The sequence below is a fragment of the Arvicanthis niloticus genome, chromosome 19 (assembly GCF_011762505.2).
Source record: "Arvicanthis niloticus isolate mArvNil1 chromosome 19, mArvNil1.pat.X, whole genome shotgun sequence".
NCBI lineage: Eukaryota > Metazoa > Chordata > Mammalia > Rodentia > Muridae > Arvicanthis > Arvicanthis niloticus.
The window spans coordinates 13,663,953-13,683,567 of record NC_047676.1 but is presented as its reverse complement, the minus strand read 5'-3'; the positions used below and the strand labels follow the sequence as shown (position 1 = coordinate 13,683,567).

The 19,615-nt window shown below is 47.5% G+C and overlaps 1 protein-coding gene across 4 annotated transcripts in view; it reads left to right on the top strand.

The window, feature by feature from the left end:
* Nucleotides 1–19,615, top strand: part of Myo10 (myosin X) — a 196,314-nt gene that overhangs the window by 173,740 nt on the left and 2,959 nt on the right. For all 4 annotated transcript variants that reach the window (XM_076916403.1, XM_034523353.2, XM_076916402.1 and 1 more), the window contains 13 exons: nucleotides 3,597–3,692; nucleotides 5,717–5,810; nucleotides 7,194–7,249; nucleotides 9,350–9,492; nucleotides 9,988–10,182; nucleotides 11,072–11,229; nucleotides 11,816–11,939; nucleotides 12,856–13,153; nucleotides 14,037–14,244; nucleotides 14,973–15,109; nucleotides 15,890–16,010; nucleotides 16,594–17,046; nucleotides 19,263–19,454. In XM_076916403.1, the coding sequence (XP_076772518.1) occupies nucleotides 3,597–3,692; nucleotides 5,717–5,810; nucleotides 7,194–7,249; nucleotides 9,350–9,492; nucleotides 9,988–10,182; nucleotides 11,072–11,229; nucleotides 11,816–11,939; nucleotides 12,856–13,153; nucleotides 14,037–14,244; nucleotides 14,973–15,109; nucleotides 15,890–16,010; nucleotides 16,594–17,046; nucleotides 19,263–19,454 (2,275 nt within the window). The remainder of the gene's footprint in view (nucleotides 1–3,596; nucleotides 3,693–5,716; nucleotides 5,811–7,193; nucleotides 7,250–9,349; nucleotides 9,493–9,987; nucleotides 10,183–11,071; nucleotides 11,230–11,815; nucleotides 11,940–12,855; nucleotides 13,154–14,036; nucleotides 14,245–14,972; nucleotides 15,110–15,889; nucleotides 16,011–16,593; nucleotides 17,047–19,262; nucleotides 19,455–19,615) is intronic.

The window sequence follows — 19,615 nt, the reverse complement described above, 5'->3', positions numbered from 1 at the left end:
CGCCCTGTAATCCTTGCTCTCTTTCCTGTACTTCCAGCCGTCTCTGAGAGCTTGCTTTCTAACGTGACAGGGTGCCCTCTGCTCTCTCTCAACAGAAGGCCCTGGCTTTATTATTTCTTATTCAGCATTTGGGGAAGTCCTGAACTGAAGCCCCTCTACAATACAGCCCGTCAGCATCACCACCCTCCTCACTTCAGAGAAACGTATTGCGCCCCCTTGCCCTGCCTGTGTTTCTGAGCATTTCTGGGATTTTGAGGTGCAGCGCTATGAGGCTGGTCATAGTCTAAGCCTCATTTACACTCATGGAGGGTCTGCGTTCTCAAGAGGGAAAGAGCCGGCGTTCCTGCCGATTGTTCCTCTGCCTATGCAGATCTGTGCTGCTTGGGTTTTAGCAACAAGCCAGGGTCATTTGAGAAGAGGAGACTCAACTGAGACAATGCCTTGATTAGACTGGCCGGCAGGCCACTCCATGTGGTGGGGACATTTTCTTGATTTATGGTTGATGTAAGAGAGGCTAGACCACTGTGAGGAGTGCTAGCCCTAATCAGGTGATCCTGGATGACGTAAGAAAGCAGGCTAACCACGCCATGGTGAGAAAGCCAGTAACTCCCATTCCTCCATGGCCTCTGCTCCAGTTCCTGCCCTGGCGTCTCCCAGTAGTGGACTACGATCAGGATGTAACAAATAACTCTTTCCTCCCTGCACTGTTTTTGGTCATGGTGTTTATCCCATCAACAGAGAGCAGAGACAAGGATAGCATTCATCATGAAACCCACTGGGTCACCACCCTCTCTATGCAGATGAGGCATCACAGGCCATTTCTCCCCCCCCCCCACACACACACACAGCTTTTATTATTGGTGTGTGCGTGCACCATATGTGTGAATGCATGTGTCACAGTGCATGTGTGGCCATCAGAGGACAACTGTGGAGTCAGTTCTCTCTGTTCACCTTTACTCTCAGAGCCATCTTTCTGTCCCCTGATCTTATAGAATTTTTAAATTATGATCCATCTGTTGTTGAGAACCGCACTAGCCCCACATTCGGGCAGCCAAAAATGTCGCGGCCCGAGCAAAATGTTGAGGCCCGGGCTGCCTCCACGTTTGGCAGCCACTGTATCCCGGCCCAAGCTGCCGCTCCGGTCCGAGGGTCAGAGTTCAGCAAGAGAGAGAGTGAGGACAAACTCGAAGAATGGAGACCAGACAGAGTGTGATTCAATCCCGTTTATTCTTCAGTCTCTCTTCTTCTCTCCAAGTCCCAAGTCCTAAGTTCCTAGTCCCTAGTTCCTAGTCCCTAGTGCCTCCAAGTTCCAAGTTACTTCTTCCAAGAGCCTTCTACCTAATACCTAATTCCTACTGATCTGTGTCTGGTTCTCTCTCTCTGGTCTCTGATTCTCTTCTGTCTCTGCCTTTTATATGCCTTTTGGTCACTTCTAAGCCATGCCTTTTGGTCACACCTTTAATCATGCCCTTAGGTCTTGTCTCTAAATCTGATCTCTACACTTCTAAGTCACACTCTTAAGTCACACACCTTTAATCTCACACACCCAAGGTATCTAAACCAAGATTATCAGAGTGTGCTCAGCTATTGTAGGCTATTGTAATCCAAGTCTCATGTCAGGGTATATGGCTCAAGATGGCTGCAGAGCTGATAGCCGCTTTCTGCTAAAAGTCGGCCCCCAACAATCTGTGTTTAGGTTGTTCCTTTAAAACTTTTTTTTCTTTAAAAAAAGATTTATTGTATTTATTTTTATGTATATAAATACACCATTGCTCTCTTCAGACACACCAGAAGAGGGTATCAGACCTCATTACAGATGGTTGTGAGCCACCATGTGCTTGCTGGGAATTGAACTCAGAACCCCTGGAAGAGCAGTCGCTGCTCTTAACCACTGAGCTATCTCTCCAGCCCCCTGTTCTTTTAAAACTTTGATTTTTGCTTGTGTGTATTTGTGTTGGATGGGCTTGGACACATGTATGTATGTGGGTACTCACAAAGGCCAGAAGACGGTCTCAGGTCTCCCTGAAGCTAGGCTTAGAGGCCTCTGCGAGCTACCTGACAGGGTGCTAGCAATCTAAGTCTCCTCCTGGAATTGCTGCTCTTAACTGCCTGCTGAGCCACACCTCTGGCCCAAAATACATTTAGTTTTGTTTCAGTGAGTCCAGCAGTATGGTCACACCATATTTATTGTTTCTAGCCTGTTAGAAATTTAGTTGTGTTAATATAAAGAAAATGTTTCGCTGTGAATAACTTCACTGCTTCTGATATCAAAACAAACGGACAGATCCTGGAGATTGCTCTAACAGCCAGTGAGTGCATTGCCAACTCTGGTCTGATCCTGAGATCTTCTCGTGTTTCACCCTAATTCAGTTAACCTGATTCAATAAAATCATACAGATGGTGGTGTAGCTCAGTGGTACAGTACTTGTCCAGCATGCACTGGGTCTGGATTCAATCCCAGCCAGCATGGTAGGAAGGAGGTGGAAGGGTGGGAGGTGGGGTGGAGAAACTAACGGAAAAGAAAAAGAAAAACAAAACGATTTTCAGCCCCAAGTGCTTCAGTCTGTTCACAATAGTGGAGCGTCATAGCTGATCCTCCTTCAGAGTCCTTCCTGTAGCTACTTGGATCATGGATCCAACATAGGAGCCAGGGAGTGGCATCCTCAAACCCCAGCTGCTGAGACAAACCAGGGAAGGAGCTCACCCCTGACCTGGCTGCCTCCTGGTTTTCCTCCTATTGTGTGCATCAGGTAGAAAGCAGATGAAGGCTTTTTAGGGCTTTGAGCAGAGTCAGACATTGGATGTCCACTGTGCTAAGAGGTCCCTGCAAAGAGTCATCAGGGAAACACCCTGTCACCCTCCCACTACCCATCCATCCCTAACCCCACTGCAGAAGCACTGTTGGGAGCACAGGGGAGTCTGGCGCCCCCTGGAGGTCTCTAATAAAGGCTGACCACAATGCGATTTATTCCTCTTCAGTTACACATGGTCAAAAAAACACCAATCAGAAAAATTCATATTTAGAGGGAGAAAAATAGAATGGCCACCTACCTTTGTTTGGGGCGATTACAGTTATTCTGTTACTGATCACCCTTGCTGAGTCTGATGTGCAAAGTAAGCTTTACAGTTCAGATGCTTGTACAGGTTGTCTGCCCCAATCTGAAAATCCAATCTAGAACTCTCCAGACTTTGAATGCTGCTAGGATGCTTCAAGTGGAAAATTCCAGTGTATAAAACTGCATTCAGGAAGCTGGAGCTTACCTTCTGGAGTGTACCTTCTGCTTCATCTAAAACAAATGCCCTCAGGCTATGTGTAGGTGAACAATAAATGCATCCCATGTTTAGATTTAGGCCCTGTTCTGAGCTAGGGAATCCCATAGTGTATGTGATGCAACATTGACTACTATCTCCAGTCTCTGATACCTCCTAGGAATCTCAGAAGAAATCTCTCATAACTTGGGACGGGGCTGGGGGGGCTCATGCTATATAATTTCTAAAGGAATACTTCCTACTTGATCATTTGGTAAAGTTACCTTTCTCAGCTATCCCTAAGAGTCTTACATTCTTGATTTCCGCCCTGCCTCTGTGTCTTGCAGGGAGATCGTAGATAACACTAGCAAAGAGAACGGGATCGACATCATTATGGCCGACAGGACCTTCCATCTCATCGCGGAATCTCCCGAAGATGCCAGGTGAGGTCTGGGGATGGGCTCCCTCGTCACCACATCGAGTTCAGGCACGAGCCCCACACAGACACTGGTGTTTCTGTTGCCTTTGAAGGGGTTTTAGGTTTTCAGTTGGGTTTTCTATCAGGACGTGAGCGTGGAGTCACTCGCTGGCTGGGTGCAAGCCGCCTGTCTCTGGACCTTGAGCTTACATGGGAACACTGAGCACAGGGAGGAGACAAAGCTAGGAGAAAATGACATTTGCTCTTCAGTGACACACATCACAGGGCCGTGTAGAGCCGAGGACACAGTAGAGTGTCCTGTCCATTCTTGGCCCGTGGTGGGCGGGACTCCAGGGCTCTGCTGGAGGCAGTTGTTACCTGCCCCACACAATACTAGGTGGTAATCTAAGAGGATAACAGCAAGCAGCTTCTGCTCTTCATTGTTCTGCCCAGAAGTCGTCAGAGATTTCTGTTGATTCCTCAGACTCATGGCTTACTCCCTCATGCCTGCCATTCCAGTGTTGTTAAGTTGATAGAACACCACAGTAGGACCAGGAGAGGTAAAAACACCAGAAAGTAATTCTTCCCGTGGGACCAGACTGAAGCCCTGGCTGGACTCATAAATTACAGCACAAACTGGGAAAACAAGCAGACCTGAAATTACAGCCCCAACATTCCGTCTGGGACTCCTAGAGACCACATGTGGCTTTCTGTGTCCCAGAGACTGCCCTCAAATTCTCAGCTGAATTACAGGCCAGGCATCTGGCACTTGCTCTGTCTGTTTTGCGCTATAATGAACCTGCTAAATTTAACATTTGGAAGGTATTTAGCCAAAACCTGTTTCCCCTGACCAGTAGAACATGTTTTAAAAAAAATCCCTTTATAGATTTAAAATTATACATGATTCATAAGAGATGTGTAAGTTGTAAGAGTATCACTAGAAGTGAAATCCCAGGCAGTTTTATTCTTTGTGTATGTGTGCATGTGTGTGTATGTGATTCGTATGGCATATGTCTTGAATTTGGTTATGGTGCAGTGTTTGGTCTAGGGGACTTTTTTGATGTTACAGGGTCATGACTACAAGGTGCCTTCTGGTTGACCAGGAAGGATGACCAGAGGGTGATAATTTCTTCTGTTTGTCTTCTCCAAGAGTCCACAGTATTGAGTATTTACAAGTATTTGCTCTATCACAAATCATAGAAAGGAGGTTTAGGTTTTGCTGCAGGCAGTTCACACAACTAGCTTTGTGTGTGGATGTCAGCTTCTCACTTACTGATTCCACTGTGTAGCGAGTTTTTACTTATTGGAAGAGTATGCTTATAAAGGCATAAGAAAAGCCCTGACGGGAAAGGGCTACCTTGGCTTCTCTGGTCCCTGGTGTGTTTTCATAATCAGCACTGTATGTATGTATATATGTACACGTTACATGTATGTATACATGTATGTAAATATGTATGTTCCGGGTTCTTTCTGTTCATCTCTAGTTCCTGCTTCTTGTGGGACTTAGGTCTGCTTTGCTTTTCTCCGTCTTTCTGATTACGATGCTCTGGAAGTAAGAAAACCCAGTTGAAATGAAAATGGAAGAATTTTGATCACAATAATTTTCTTCTTTTGATTTAGACCCCTGTTTTGAGTTCCACTCCCCTTGTGGTTTTATTCCCTTGTGTGGTGGTCTGGCCACGGAAACCCCAGTGTACCCCCGAGCAAAAAAGATGGACATCAAGCACTGGGTCTGAGGGCATTACTCAGTCCTCCAGTGTTGACTTTCTTTCCTTGCATGGGCATCTTCTCGGCAGTACTCAGTGATGTCTGAGAACCCGCTCTTGTGGGTACTTAACGTGACAGTACATCTTGCTAAAGCTAGAGGGGCTGTTGTTTTGTTTCTTTAAACTTTGCTTATGATAGTACGTGCCCCAGCTTGCCTGCAAGAAACAGGCACATTGGAAGCAAAGCAGCTCAGATGGGTGTCATGTGGGCAGGAAACCTGGAGAGAGCATTGTTCTGCCTCTCAGCGCTCAGCCTCCTGTGACTTGCCCTCTCTCTCCACAGCCAGTGGTTCAGCGTGCTGAGTCAGGTCCACTCGTCCACAGACCAGGAGATCAGAGAGATGCATGATGAGCAGGCAAACCCCCAGAATGCCGTGGTAAGTGAGGGGCCAGGGGAGGCCAGCTCTCCAAAATCTTACTGCTTAAAATCTTGTATAGAAAAATCAAATTGCACGTGAGTTCTGCTGCATTTCACATCTTCTACCTAAAACCTTTAAAAAAAAATCACAATTTTTATGATTGTACCTGAAAACTTAAATTTTGAAGTATCACATGAATTGTGAATAATGGTTTTTTTTTTTTTAATATATTCTGGACACACAGGAAGTTATGCACCCCCTTTTTGTTTTAAATAGTTTTATTTCCTTGTTAGGAGACATTGTGTGTTTTTTTTAAGAAAAATTTTAAACACTATATATGTGAATTTTTTTAAATATTTAAAATGTATTTCTTTAACTATGCAATATATATACACATGTACACATATATACATTTTATTTTATTCTTATTTATTTATTTATTTTATATGTGTACACACAGAAGAGGGCATTGGATCCCATTACAGATGGTTGTGAGCCATCAAGTGGTTTCTGGGGATTGGACCCAGGTCCTCTGGAAGAGCATCCAGTGCTCTTAACCTCTGAGCCATCTCTCCAGCCCACAATTTAATTTTTTTTAAAGCTTTGTTTTTATTTATTTGTTTTATTTGTAATTGTTTACGTTTGGTGTGTGTGTGTGTATGTGTGTGTGTGTGTGTGTGTGTGTGCACATGTGTTACAGTTACCCTCAGAGAACACAAGAGGGCATCAGATCCTCCTGGAGCTGGGGTTCCAGGAGATTGTCTGCCACCTAGTGTGTGTGCTGGGAACTAAATTCAGGTCTTCTACAAAAGTAGTATACTCTTGTTACTACTGAGCTATTTTCCCTCCCCAGCTCCCAGAAAACTTTAAAATCAAATGTCTATTTACAGAATAATTGTTAAATGAATATATGATTATAACATAAATCAGCAAATTTACACTACTGAAAAGTTGATGACTAGTCATCAGTAAAACTGTTTTAAGAGCAAGAGGGACTGCCTGATAAATTTATGGGGTTGGTTGGTTGGTTGTTTTAAGATTTATTTATTTTATGTATGTGCGTAGCGTACACTGTAGCTGACCAGAAGAGAGCATCAGATCTCATTATAAATGGTTGCTGGGAATTGAACTCTGGAAGTCCTCTTAACTGCTGAGCCATCTCTCCAGCCCCAGGATTTACAGTGTTTTAAGGAATTCACTAGAAACTATCAGAACTCTATTAAAGGGAGGGAACATCTGTGAAACAACAGTTATTTTGCAGCTCACACACACAAAAAAAAGGAGACATTGCCTTTGTTTGTTTACTCGGAGTTATAGTCTAGGGATGCCGTGTGAGGTCATCCGTGTAAGGTTATGCTGTTCTGATTCCTTCATCTCGATCTCCTTTTTGTCCCCTTGCAGGGCACACTGGATGTGGGGCTGATTGATTCTGTATGTGCCTCTGACAGCCCTGACAGGTAAGCTCCATTATGGCTCTTCAGAGAGAGAACGTCCAAAAATCCCCACGGGTGACCTCTGGCCTTGCCACTGCCCCCTTTGCTAGGCTGTTTGGAACCTTGGCAACCGCCTCATCTAAAGTCTTGTAGAAGGCTGCCTGTGGGTTGCTAAGGTAAATGAGAAGCCAGACCTTAACAGTCCATTTTCAAACACTGAAAAGCAAGAAGGGGATGGTGTTTGTGTGGAGGACCTGCTTGGGATAGCTTTTCTTCTTGTGTTTTTATCTTTTGAGACAAGACCTGACTATGTTAGCCCAGACTGGTGTCAAAGTTAGGGCAGTCCTCCTGTCTCAGCCTCTCAAGTTCTAGGGCCCAATGTGTGAACTGCCACATCTGACTGTCTTGGAATTCTTTTTTTTTTTTTTTTTTTTTTTTTTTTTTGGTTTTTTCGAGACAGGGTTTCTCTGTGTAGTCCTGGCTGTCCTGGAACTCACTCTGTAGACCAGGCTGGCCTCGAACTCAGAAATCCTCCTGCCTCTGCCTCCCAAGTGCTGGGATTAAAGGCGTGCGCCACCACCGCCCGGCTCTACTTTAATCTTAATCCGAAGATGGCAAACCATCTTCAGATTGCCTTTGTTAACTTTTTTGCTGCTTATAATTCCATTTGGTGGTGGTGGTGGTGGTGGTGGTTTGGGTTTTTTTGTTTGTTTTTGTTTTCTTGTCCTTGGCTGACTTAGCTGTCCTAGGGGCAGAGTCAGAATCAAAACAGACTTTTGCCATTGTTAAGATAGCCAGAATGCAATATGAGTATGGTAAAGCTTATATAGATAAAAGTAATTTTTTAAAAAAAGTCTGCTAAGGTAAAGTAGGAGCTCAAGGGTCCCCATTACGTACTCCAGGGCTGTTGGGAGATGAGAATCTTTTGTCTCCAGAAGTCAGCCAACACCATTTCACACCTGTGCTGTCAGTCACCAAGGTCCAGATCCTGCGTGTTTACTTACACTCTAGAGCCCTTACTAAGCCTGCTGCTTCTCACACTCTCCACCCCGGGCAAGCCTGGCCATACCAAAAACTTTACATTCTACTGTTTGATTTTTCTCACCTTTCTTCCTTCCCAGCTATAGTTTTTTGTTTGTTGTTTTGTTTTGTTGTATTGTGATTTGGTTTGATTGGTTAGGTTAGGTTTTTCTAGACAAGGTTTCTCTGTGTATTTCTGCCTGTCTTGGAACTGGTTTTGTAGACCAGCCTATCCTCAGATTCACAGGAATACGACTGTCTCTGCCTCCTGAGTGCTGGGATTAAAAGCATACGCCACCCTTGCCTGGCTCAGCCACAGTTGTTAAGGGACCTCTGGCTCCAGACAGGCAGCCCGCTTAACCTTTCCTTTCTTGAACTCCGGGAATGCTTTGCTATAGGCAAAATTTGAAAGCTCACAAGAGAGAGTTCTCAGTCAGTAGTATAAGCAGGCAGATAAGGAACTGGTATGTGCACAGTCCGGTGAAGGGTTCTGAACATTGATAGACAGGAGCTACAGGACAAAGTAAGTTTCCATTTTCACTTTATCCCCATCTGGGAAGTGAGCCCTTGCTGAGTGGCTTTGAAAACGTGGGCACAGGCAGCTTTGTGTACCAGGCACAATCAAGGACATAGCATGTTCCACTGACAGCAACTTGCTAAATCTCCTCTGTTACCACTGTCTGGTATTTCATTCACAACTCACAGCAATATTAGCTAAAGCTATACAGCTAAAGCTATATCATCCAGAGTCAGGAAGAAATTGGTTTTGAGATGCATTTTTAAAAAAAAGAAAAAAGAAAAAAAAATCCCATGGTTACCTCATTTTGCCTTCCTGGGACTAGTTTCTTCTGGAAAGTCTTGTGGAAGGAATGGTTTCCCTCTCGGCGTTTTCTGGATGAATGTGTTGCTCCAAGTGTAAGGTTAATGAAGCATAAAATTATTGCCACAGAGATATGAGCAAGGTTTGCCGTAACGTGAAATATAAATAGCATTGCAGTGTCTCCCAGGGAGCCCCACGCTGCCAGGGACATGGCCATATGAAGCCTTGCTGCAGACAGGAGATGCCCACACTGGGTTTCAGAGCCATTCCTCTCCCTCTCTCAGGCCCAACTCATTTGTGATCATCACGGCCAACCGGGTGCTGCACTGTAACTCGGACACGCCAGAGGAGATGCACCACTGGATAACGCTGCTGCAGAGATCCAAGGGGGACACCAGGGTGGAGGGCCAGGAGTTCATCGTCAGAGGTGACTGCCAGCCATATGTCGCTGTCTTCTTATGTCAGGGGCTCTAACCTGGGGCTCATCCATGCATCTAGACTAGATGGCCACTGAGGTCCACGGAGCCCTCCTGCTTAGGACAACGGGTGCTGACCACTGTGCCAGCTTCCTTACAGGGTTGCTGGGACTCCAAGCTCAGGCTCCCGCGCTTAACACAGCAAGCAGGACATGCGAGCCCTCCCCTCAGCCTTAAGCAGTTTCTTCAAGTTACTTGGGCAACAGAGGAATTTGGAGGGGGAAAAAAAAAAAAAAGCAGTGATCTCTCCCATTCTCTAGCCCGTATTTAATGTTTTACAGATGTAAACGATGCCATGACACTTCGGGTTCTGGCTTATGTTTGTTTTTCTGTGCTAGGCTTCGGTCCTGTGGCCTCAAGTTTGCCCCGAAAGCACTCTTCCACTGACCTGTACCCCCAGCTCCTCCTCGCAGTCTTCCAGCTGACGCTTGACCCTTCTTTTCCAGGGTGGCTGCATAAGGAAGTGAAGAACAGTCCAAAGATGTCCTCGCTGAAACTGAAGAAGCGGTGGTTCGTGCTGACACACAATTCCCTGGATTACTACAAGAGCTCAGAGAAAAATGCTCTGAAACTGGGCACTCTGGTCCTCAACAGCCTGTGCTCCGTTGTGCCCCCAGATGAGAAGATATTCAAAGAGACAGGTACCAAGGGCCCTGGGCTGAAGCGTTTTTGAGGCTCAAAACGAAGGGTGACAAATCTCAGAGGCCGGGCTTGCTCCAGTGAGGGAATAGGATGTATTTTGGCTTTCTCCACCCCAAAAGAAATTGCCGCAGGCGGATTTCTGAGTTCGAGGCCAGCCTGGGCTACAAAGTGAGTTCCAGGACAGCCAGGACTGCACAGAAAAACCCTGTCTCGAAAAACCAAAAAAAAAAAAAGAAAAGAAAAAGAAATTGCTTTTGATTTACCTCCTGAGGCTGGCAATGCTTGGTTGGTTCTAAAGGCTTAGTATGTAAAGCTGTAGTGAAGATTTGATTTCAGGGATGCAGAAAGAGCCTAACAACATCAGGTAGGTCTTTAGAATCATCAGATGTTAGCCTAGTGCTTACAAACTGCTCTGTAGGTTAGGCTGGTTTAGTTTGGGTTTATTCCTCCCTCCAATTGTGGCAGTATATGAGTTTCTAAAAGATTGCTTTTGATTTCTATCTCTAGCTGTGATATGGGACTTTTTAAAATGCAATCACTCCATCTGTGTCAGATGTGGCTGATGGCGTGCATAATGTCTGAGCGTGCGGATTCTTCAGCAGGGGTCTTCGCTGAGGGGTGGGGCCGAGGGGGGGGGTGGATTCCAGGATGAGCTGTGCTTGTCCCTAGAACAGGGCATTAGCCAGCACCCAGTGTTCCTTTGAGAGAGTTGGGCTTTCTCCTCTTGACCACAAACTCCACTGGGTTTTCTGTTTGTCACTGAATACCTAGTGCCCGACAAAGCATGAGTAGAATTCTAGTGTTTACTGACTTAAATCGCAAGCCTTGTGACTTAGGCCTCGGTCCCAGAGGGTGTGGTTGACAGAAGTGTGCTGTACTGCCTTGCAGGTTACTGGAATGTCACCGTGTATGGGCGCAAACACTGTTACCGACTCTACACGAAGCTACTGAACGAGGCGACTAGGTGGTCCAGCGCCATTCAAAATGTGACTGACACCAAGGCTCCAATCGACACGCCCACCCAGCAGCTGATTCAAGATATTAAGGTGGGAAGAGAAGCCCAGGAACCCCTCATGGACTCTTCCCTTGCCAGAAAAGACCCCAGTGTTTCTCCAGCCCGGTTTCCACTAATGCTTGGTTATTTTTCAGTTCAAAGTCTAAGTGAGGTTTTAAGTGAAATGTTGCATTACAAATGTTCCGTCTTCATAGAGGTGTTAGAATTTGGCACACTATGCACAGACAGAAGATTGTGTATGAACTGGGTAGGGACCACTCAAACCATCCCAGGGTCTCCTCTGCCCCAGTTGGAGACCTCTCAGAAGAAGATTAATTTTTTTGAGTAGATGTGAAAGTAAAGACAGGGACGTCAGGGATGGGGCCAGACACGGACTGCAGTTGCTGCAGTGAGTTTAATAACATGGGGAGACGTGCACTTGAAACAGGCTGAGTTGTGTCACATGGTCGTGGAGTTTGTGCTCAAATCCAAGCTGGAATTGGTCAACACTAGATTTCCCGTAACTTCTGGAAGATGTTCCTGTGTGTAAAAGCATGGTTGGATGTGCTCTCTCCAAGTGTGGGTGCTCCCCACACTCAGCCTCCTTGCTCTCTTTAAGTGACTGCCTTGCTCTGCAGGAGAACTGCCTGAACTCAGACGTGGTGGAGCAGATTTACAAGCGGAACCCAATCCTTCGCTACACACATCACCCACTGCACTCCCCGCTCCTGCCTCTTCCCTACGGGGACATAAACCTCAACTGTGAGTTCAGAAAGCCGTCAGGCTCCTCAGATCCTGCTAACTCTGCTCTAACATGGAAGCGTTGCTAACTCAGAGTTTCTAAGTCATTCCAGGCAGGAAAGAGACAGTAAAATATTCTCAGGTCAAGATAAAGCAGTGGTTCTCAGCCTGTGAGTCACGACCCCTCTGGGGGCCGCATATAGGTATCGTGTGTATCAGCTACATTACAATTCATAACAGAAGCAAAGTTCCAGTCATGAAATAGCAGTGAAGTAATTCTAAGGTTGGGGTCAGCGCAGCAGGAGGAACTGTATTAAAGAAGCATTAGGAGTGGGAAGGCTGAGAAACACTGATTGAGAGGTTCGTCAGAGAATGCCAGCATTCTCCATGAACTCAGAGCAATCCTTAGAGTAGACAGCGCCTGCTGGACAGTGGTGGGAAGGTACGCCTATCCAGCCCTTCTGTCTTGAATTCTCAATTCAACATCCAATGAATTGTCTGTATAGTCATTCCTTCATCATGAAGTGGGCTTCGTAGCATGGTGTTAGCAGCGGCAGCTTGTGTAAGGCACGCAGCAAGTCCGAGATGCGTGAGGCAATCCTATGTATGGTGTGTAGAGGGACTAGTTGCAGTTTTGACTGACAGTACTTTCAAGTTATAATGGATTGCAGGATGTAACCCCATTTAAGTCGAGGTAACTAAACAGGTCCTAGACAGTATCACGTTCCAAGTGAGGGAGGTCTGCAGCCAGGCAGGGTTCAGGTTTTAAGGTTTCAGCTGTCTCATGGAGCAGTGTGGCTCGCTCACCTCTGGGTGGACACCCCATTAGAGGTGGCTGCTTGTCCCCACCCTCATTCCTCCCTCTCGTCTTGTCTCCTGCGCCTGTCGTAACCTCTTCCAGCCCCTCCAGTGACTTCGATTGGCTTTCTTTTCCTAGTGCTTAAGGACAAAGGCTACACAACGCTTCAGGATGAAGCCATCAAGATATTCAATTCACTGCAGCAACTGGAGTCCATGTCCGACCCCATCCCTATCATCCAGGGCGTCCTGCAGACCGGCCACGACCTGCGGCCTCTGCGGGATGAGTTGTACTGTCAGCTCATCAAGCAGACCAATAAGGTGCCCCATCCGGGCAGCGTGGGCAACCTGTACAGCTGGCAGATCCTGACGTGCCTCAGCTGCACCTTCCTGCCGAGCCGAGGGATCCTCAAGTACCTCAAGTTCCACCTGAAAAGGTAACGCACGAGGCAAGGGGGCGCCTTTGAAAGAGGCTGGGCAAAGCTCCTGACAGGCAAGCCCATAGGTCCCCTCGAGCAAGCTTGTATAGCTTAGCTGTCCTCTTGCCCTTTAAGCTGGATAAAGAACCAAGCCACTAGGGATGTAGCATCCTAATGTATTCATGCTAGGTACATTTAATTACTCTCTATAGAAAACCCCAACTTGGAAAGTGTGTGTGTGCGCGCACGCCAGCTTAGTTCTCACTAGACTTTATTCTGAGGGTGACAGCATGAGGTTAAGGAATGTATTTAGGTAATAAAATGACCACTTAGGTGAATCTGAGTAGTCTCTCTGTCATCTCATTTCTTTTGTGTGTGGCAAAAGCAGCTTAAACATCTCATTTTGCTTAACTGTGGCAAACACCATTTGAAGCTGGACATGGTGTCTCGTTCTGGTAATCTCAGCACTGAGGCAGGAGGAACAAGAGTTCAAGGCCAGCCTGGAGTGCAGAGTGAACCCCCTGTATTAACAGCAAAAAGGCCAGGTCTAGGCATGGTATGCACACTTTTAATCCCAGCACTCTGGGAGGCAGAGGCTGGCAGATCATTTTAAATTCAAGCCATGGCCCAAGGCCATTTGGGATATTAGTGGTGCCGTGTAAAAACAAACAAACAAACAAAACAAAACAACAACAACAAAAAAAAAACCTGGCAGCAGAGTATCCCCAATGTAGGTAGGTAGGTACTTTTTCCATGTCTGAAGTAAAGCTGGACCTAGCCAGAAAGACACCGCCATTTGCTCCTGTCACCACCAGGGGGCAGCCTCTCAACCTCTGCTGCCAAACCCTCCCCCTAGCCAGCCTGTGTCTATCTACAGTTCACAGTCACCTTTGTCTCCCAGGGTACGGGAACAGTTCCCAGGAACGGAGATGGAGAAGTATGCCCTCTTTATCTATGAGTCTCTTAAGAAAACCAAATGCAGAGAGTTTGTGCCTTCCCGAGATGAAATTGAAGCTCTGATCCACCGTCAGGAAATGACGTCCACGGTGTATTGCCATGGCGGAGGTTCCTGCAAGATCACCATCAACTCGCACACCACAGCTGGGGAGGTAGGGGACGTCAACAGTCGCCTTGTGCTTGATGCACACTGGCCCATACACCTGCGGCACGAAGGTTGAGCCTACCCGAATGGGTGTTTGTGCCCCACTCAGCATATTCTCTCAACAAACAGGGAAGTCAGTACAGTAAATGCAACTTAAGCCAGTGTCTCTCAGACGTGATCTCCCCCATCGTGAACGTGTCTAGATCTGCCACGGGGAGACACTGTGAGAGGGTGTGTCAGTCGCTTTGGCCACCGGGTGTCTCTGTGTGGGGAATACCACATCAAAAGAACACATTTTCCCTTGTACTTTTCAGTCACGCCCAACAAAAGCTTGGGGTGATGGCGGCATTGCTAAAAAAGCCTTGGGAGTCTTTTTGAGACGAATCATCATGAGAAATCGCCATTATTCCTCCAGGCTCATCAATATATCAAATAAAAGATGGGACTTAGGGATTCCATTTATTTTTCCAACTACTGAGGCTTTCCAAAAAAGAAAAAAGTAGGTTAGTGTTCTTCCTCTCCGCTCCCCCACCCCCCCAGGGTGGAGCAAGAAGAAAGTCAAAGCTGAAAGCAGCAGTCTCAGGGGACTTTGTGGACCCTGTCCCACCAGCCTCTCCCTCTGAGTTCAGATGAAGTCGTGTGTGTGTGTGTGTGTGTGTGTGTGTGTGTGTGTGTGTGTGTGTGTGTAAACTGCACAGCAGCGTCTGAGCCGAGAACCGCTAATACGTCTTCCAGGTGGTGGAGAAGCTGATCCGGGGCCTCGCCATGGAGGACAGCAGGAACATGTTTGCCCTGTTTGAGTACAATGGACAGGTGGACAAGGCCATCGAAAGCCGGACCATCGTGGCTGACGTCCTGGCGAAGTTTGAAAAGTAAGTCCGTCCTCTTTGAAACGCCGGAAGAACATTTGACGCTCCCTGTCTGGCCTCGGTGTGTGTTTGCGTTGGTTTTATTTTACCCTTGTTAATCTGTTTACCTTCTCTTCTTTGCCACCTGTATGTCCTGAGCCACGGACAGAGCTGTGGTCGCAAGGCCGATCTGTCTGTCTCATTGTTAGCCCATCACCCCATCCTCTCCTCACCTCGGATTCACTGCTTCTTAGAACTGATAGGTTTTCACTTATTCCCAATAAGCTTTGAAATGAGGCTGCAGGACGTAAGCCAACACCCAGCCCTTCCAGCTTCCTCTCATGTCTACTGTATGAAGTGTCCCTTCGGCAGGGCAGCCTCTGGTGTCTGACCTCTAATCCCCATGTGTGCTTGGCATACGAGCGCAACCCCCTGAATCCTCAATTTCAACTGAGAAGCCATAGTTAAAGACATGAACAGCCAGCCTTTCTGTGCGATGGGCACAGATGAGATGGTGCCAGTTCATCTGGGGCCCTTCATCAGTCCCTGCTGGCCTGCTTTGCTCTTTGTTGTCCCAAAGTGCAAGCTGGCTGGAAGCATGCACTTTCCCTCTGGCTAAACTACCAAGAAACTCTGACAAGTACTGCTTTGCTATTTTGTTTGTGTGATAACCCCTTGTGTCATGTCTTTGCCCCATAATACCATGGGTAGGACGTCTTCATCCTCAGAGTGAGCTGTGCGAAGTCAGCCCTCTGTGGGTCACCAGGGCCCCGTTTCTGATCCTTTTGCGGCTTCTACCTTTAGGCTGGCTGCCACATCAGAAGCCGGGGACACGCCATGGAAATTCTACTTCAAACTTTATTGCTTCCTGGACACCGACAGCGTGCCAAAAGACAGCGTGGAGTTTGCATTTATGTTTGAACAGGTAAAAGGAACTTTGAGAGACAGATTCTTTTCCTTTGTTGGAGGCAAGAGAGAAGCCCATTACCACAGCACATAAATGAGCTGCCAAAGCCCTGTAGGATTAGACACAGTAGCAGATTCACCAGCAAGGAAAGGCTAGCCGCTCACCCTGTGGAATGGAACCTTCTGCACTCGGTTTAAACACTGCTGCCAAGAGACTTGATGTGTCAGAGTCAGGGGATACTCAGGCAGGCTGCCTCCACTCTCTCAGAGGAGAATGGAGGGGGCACTGGGAGGAAGGACAGCAATTGGGACACAAACTGAATTTAAAAAGAAAAAAAAAAGTCACTGCCAGGAGATCATGGGAGTAAAAGATACTCCCAGGGTTGGATGATGCCCATGAAGGGGAGAATTTGGCTCTGAAGCAGTGGGCTGTGCTTTGCTAGGAGAGATCCAAGTTGAGGCATGGGGTTAGGAGGGTGCTTTGCAGAGGAGGAATTTAAGCTTAAATGAAGGCTGGGGTACAGTCTGCATGGCACGAGTGACTGGCCTTATGTCCTTCTGTATGTAGCAGATTCCTGACTCTGTCTGTCACCACCTTTCAGGCCCACGAAGCAGTCATCCATGGGCACCACCCAGCGCCTGAGGAAAGCCTCCAAGTGCTGGCTGCCTTGAGACTCCAGTACCTGCAGGGTGACTATACCCTGCACACCTCGGTCCCACCCCTGGAGGAGGTTTATTCTCTGCAGAGACTCAAAGCTCGAATTAGTCAGTCAACCAAAACCTTCACTCCATACGAACGCCTGGAGAAGAGGCGGACCAGCTTCCTGGAGGGGACGCTGCGGCGGAGCTTCCGGACCGGGTCGGTGGTTCGGCAGAAGGTGGAGGAGGAGCAGATGTTGGACATGTGGATTAAGGAGGAAATCTGCTCGGCTCGAGCCAGCATCATCGACAAGTGGAAGAAACTGCAGGGAGTGAACCAGGAACAAGCCATGGCCAAGTACATGGCCTTGATCAAGGAGTGGCCTGGTTATGGATCAACACTCTTTGATGTGGAGGTGAGAGCCGCCTGCAGCACTGCTGCTTTGTGAGCAGACGGGTGCTGTGTCCTGACCAAGCTGAGTCAGAACCTGAGCCATCCTAGGGGTCATACGAGAAAAGGGACAAGAGGGACCACGTGGCTCTGTGCGCTCTGAGCCTTTACCATCAGCATCCTCGTGTCCCAGAGGGGTTTTGCTTGGATCTATTTTTTTGTTGTGTTTTCTTAAGTAGTTTTTGTTTTTCGCTCTGTCGCGGTCTCTCGGTCTCTCTCGCTCTCTCTCTCTCTCTCTCTCTCTCTCTGTCTGTGTCACATCTGGAAGAGGGCAAAGGTCAGTGAACTGAAGAGGTCAGGTTTAGAGGCAAGCACCTTACCCACTGAACCGTATTGTTGGCCCTCCTCGAAGGTTTATTTTCTGTTCCTTTGTAGTAAATATCTCTGTCAAGCCACCAGTGGGATGACCTCTATGTATGTTTTTGCTTGGCTGGCTGGCTGGATTTCTGGTGTTGTTGAGCTGGATTAACGTCTAGCTCAGCTGGCTTCAGACTTGCTCTGTAGCTGAGGGTGGTCTTGAACCCCTTTTGTCCACCTCCCAAGTGCTGTCCTAGAACTCAGAGAGTCACCTATGTCTGCTGGGATTAAAGGTGTGTACCAACACCGCCAGGCAGCCATGTCCAACTTTTTAAAAGAGTATTAGCTTATTTGCATTCTGGGTACTAAACCCAGGCTCTGGTGCAGAGGCAAGCACTTTACCCCTGAGCTACGTCCTCGTCTCCATCTCAATATTTTCTGCCTCAGTCAGCACTTAGGATGTTTCAGACTTCAGAACCTTCTGGATTGTAAACACCAGGGCAGAAATGCTGAGTTCGCTCTTCCCTTCTTTGTCCCTCGTGATGATCTGCTTAAAGGAACAGCATCTTGTAGAGTGGAATCCTGGTTTCATTGCTGCCGGTTAGCTACTGCCCCGTCCCAGCATGAAGTCCTTACATCTTTATTTACGACCACTGACTGGAAGGAAGCTTTCCCGATGGTGTTGAGCAGAGGGATGCTCGTCAAACAGGCCTTCCTGTCAAATCCGGCCATCTCCCTTGTGTATTTTCCTTGCAGACGTGGAGGGTTTAGTTAGTGCCAGAGACCACAAGGCCTCTGCCAGCCACACTGTGTAAGCCAGTGAGACATTCCTTCCTGCTCTGAACAGACAAGTTTCCCAACACCTTTACACATGAGCGTCTGGATTTCCTACAGCTGCGGACTTTAAATCAAAACTTTATAAAAATCTAAATTATCTTATTCCGAGATACTTTAATTGCTTCTGGGAGGATGCTGGCCCGGGTATGGTAGACTGGTTGGTTTGGTTCTATTTATTCTGATCCAGCCGTTCTCAGCCTGTGGGTCAAGGACCCCCCCACCCCAAGATATTTATTTACATTACAAATTATAACTGTTATTACAGTTACGAAGTAGCAGCAAAAATAATTTTATGGTTGAGGGTCACCACGACACTAGGTGTGTTAAAGGTCGCAGCATGAGGAAGGTTGAGAGGTGCTGCTCTGGAGTGTAAGTGAGGCACTTTGTCCCCTATACATGCGCTGTTCAGTGCACCTAATTTACGCCACCCGCGTATGCTCTGGTTCCGATCATTCCTGGGTTGCTGTCCCTACACAGGCTCTTGGTTTCCTCCCATTGCTCTGAACAAGCAAGTCTGCAGTCGGGCCAGAAGTGTGTTTACACTGAACATATCAGGTCATTGCCACATCTTGTGGAGAGAAGCCAACACACAGCGATTGGGAGAATTTCCCTCTGTGATCCTAGATAAACCAGCCCAGACAGGATGGGGACAGACCTAGAAACAGAAGAGCAGACCTGGCTTACTCTGTGGCCGGCGATGTTGTGACGTTGCTTGCCCGGCCTGTGTGTTATTTGGGCTGTGTAACTGATGCAGGTGGCTGTAATTGAATAGCTAATTCAAGATGGAGATGAGGTATTTATGAAGAACACCAGAGCAAGGCATAAGCCTTTACCCATTTGTTTGCTAAGAAGCCTAAACTCGGCTACCCAGTCAGAAGTCAACTAGGATATGCCCTGAGGTACCTGTTCTGTTTAGATACTGGCATGGTGACTTCGGTCAGTATAACCTGCCAAGCCCTGGCCTTGGTGCTTGCCTTGTGGCTTCTTGGATGTGTTCTGGCCGTCCTCATCCAATGTTTGCTTACACTGACTCTTGTGCCTCCGCAGTGCAAAGAAGGCGGCTTCCCCCAGGAGCTCTGGCTGGGCGTCAGCGCAGATGCCGTGTCTGTGTACAAGCGTGGAGAGGGCAAGCCGTTAGAAGTCTTCCAGTATGAACACATCCTCTCTTTCGGGGCACCCCTGGCCAATACGTACAAGATCGTGGTTGACGAGCGGGAGCTGCTGTTTGAGACGAGTGAGGTAAGAGATAGAGGGGGAGCCAGACAGGATTCACTCGGTCTCAGGGGAAGAGGAGAATGGTGCCCCCATCTCCTGGCTGCCGTTGATCAAGTCTCTGAACAACTGGCTCCAGGTATGGAGCACAGTATGGTTGGTCCTCCCTCTTCGAAAGCCAAAGTCAG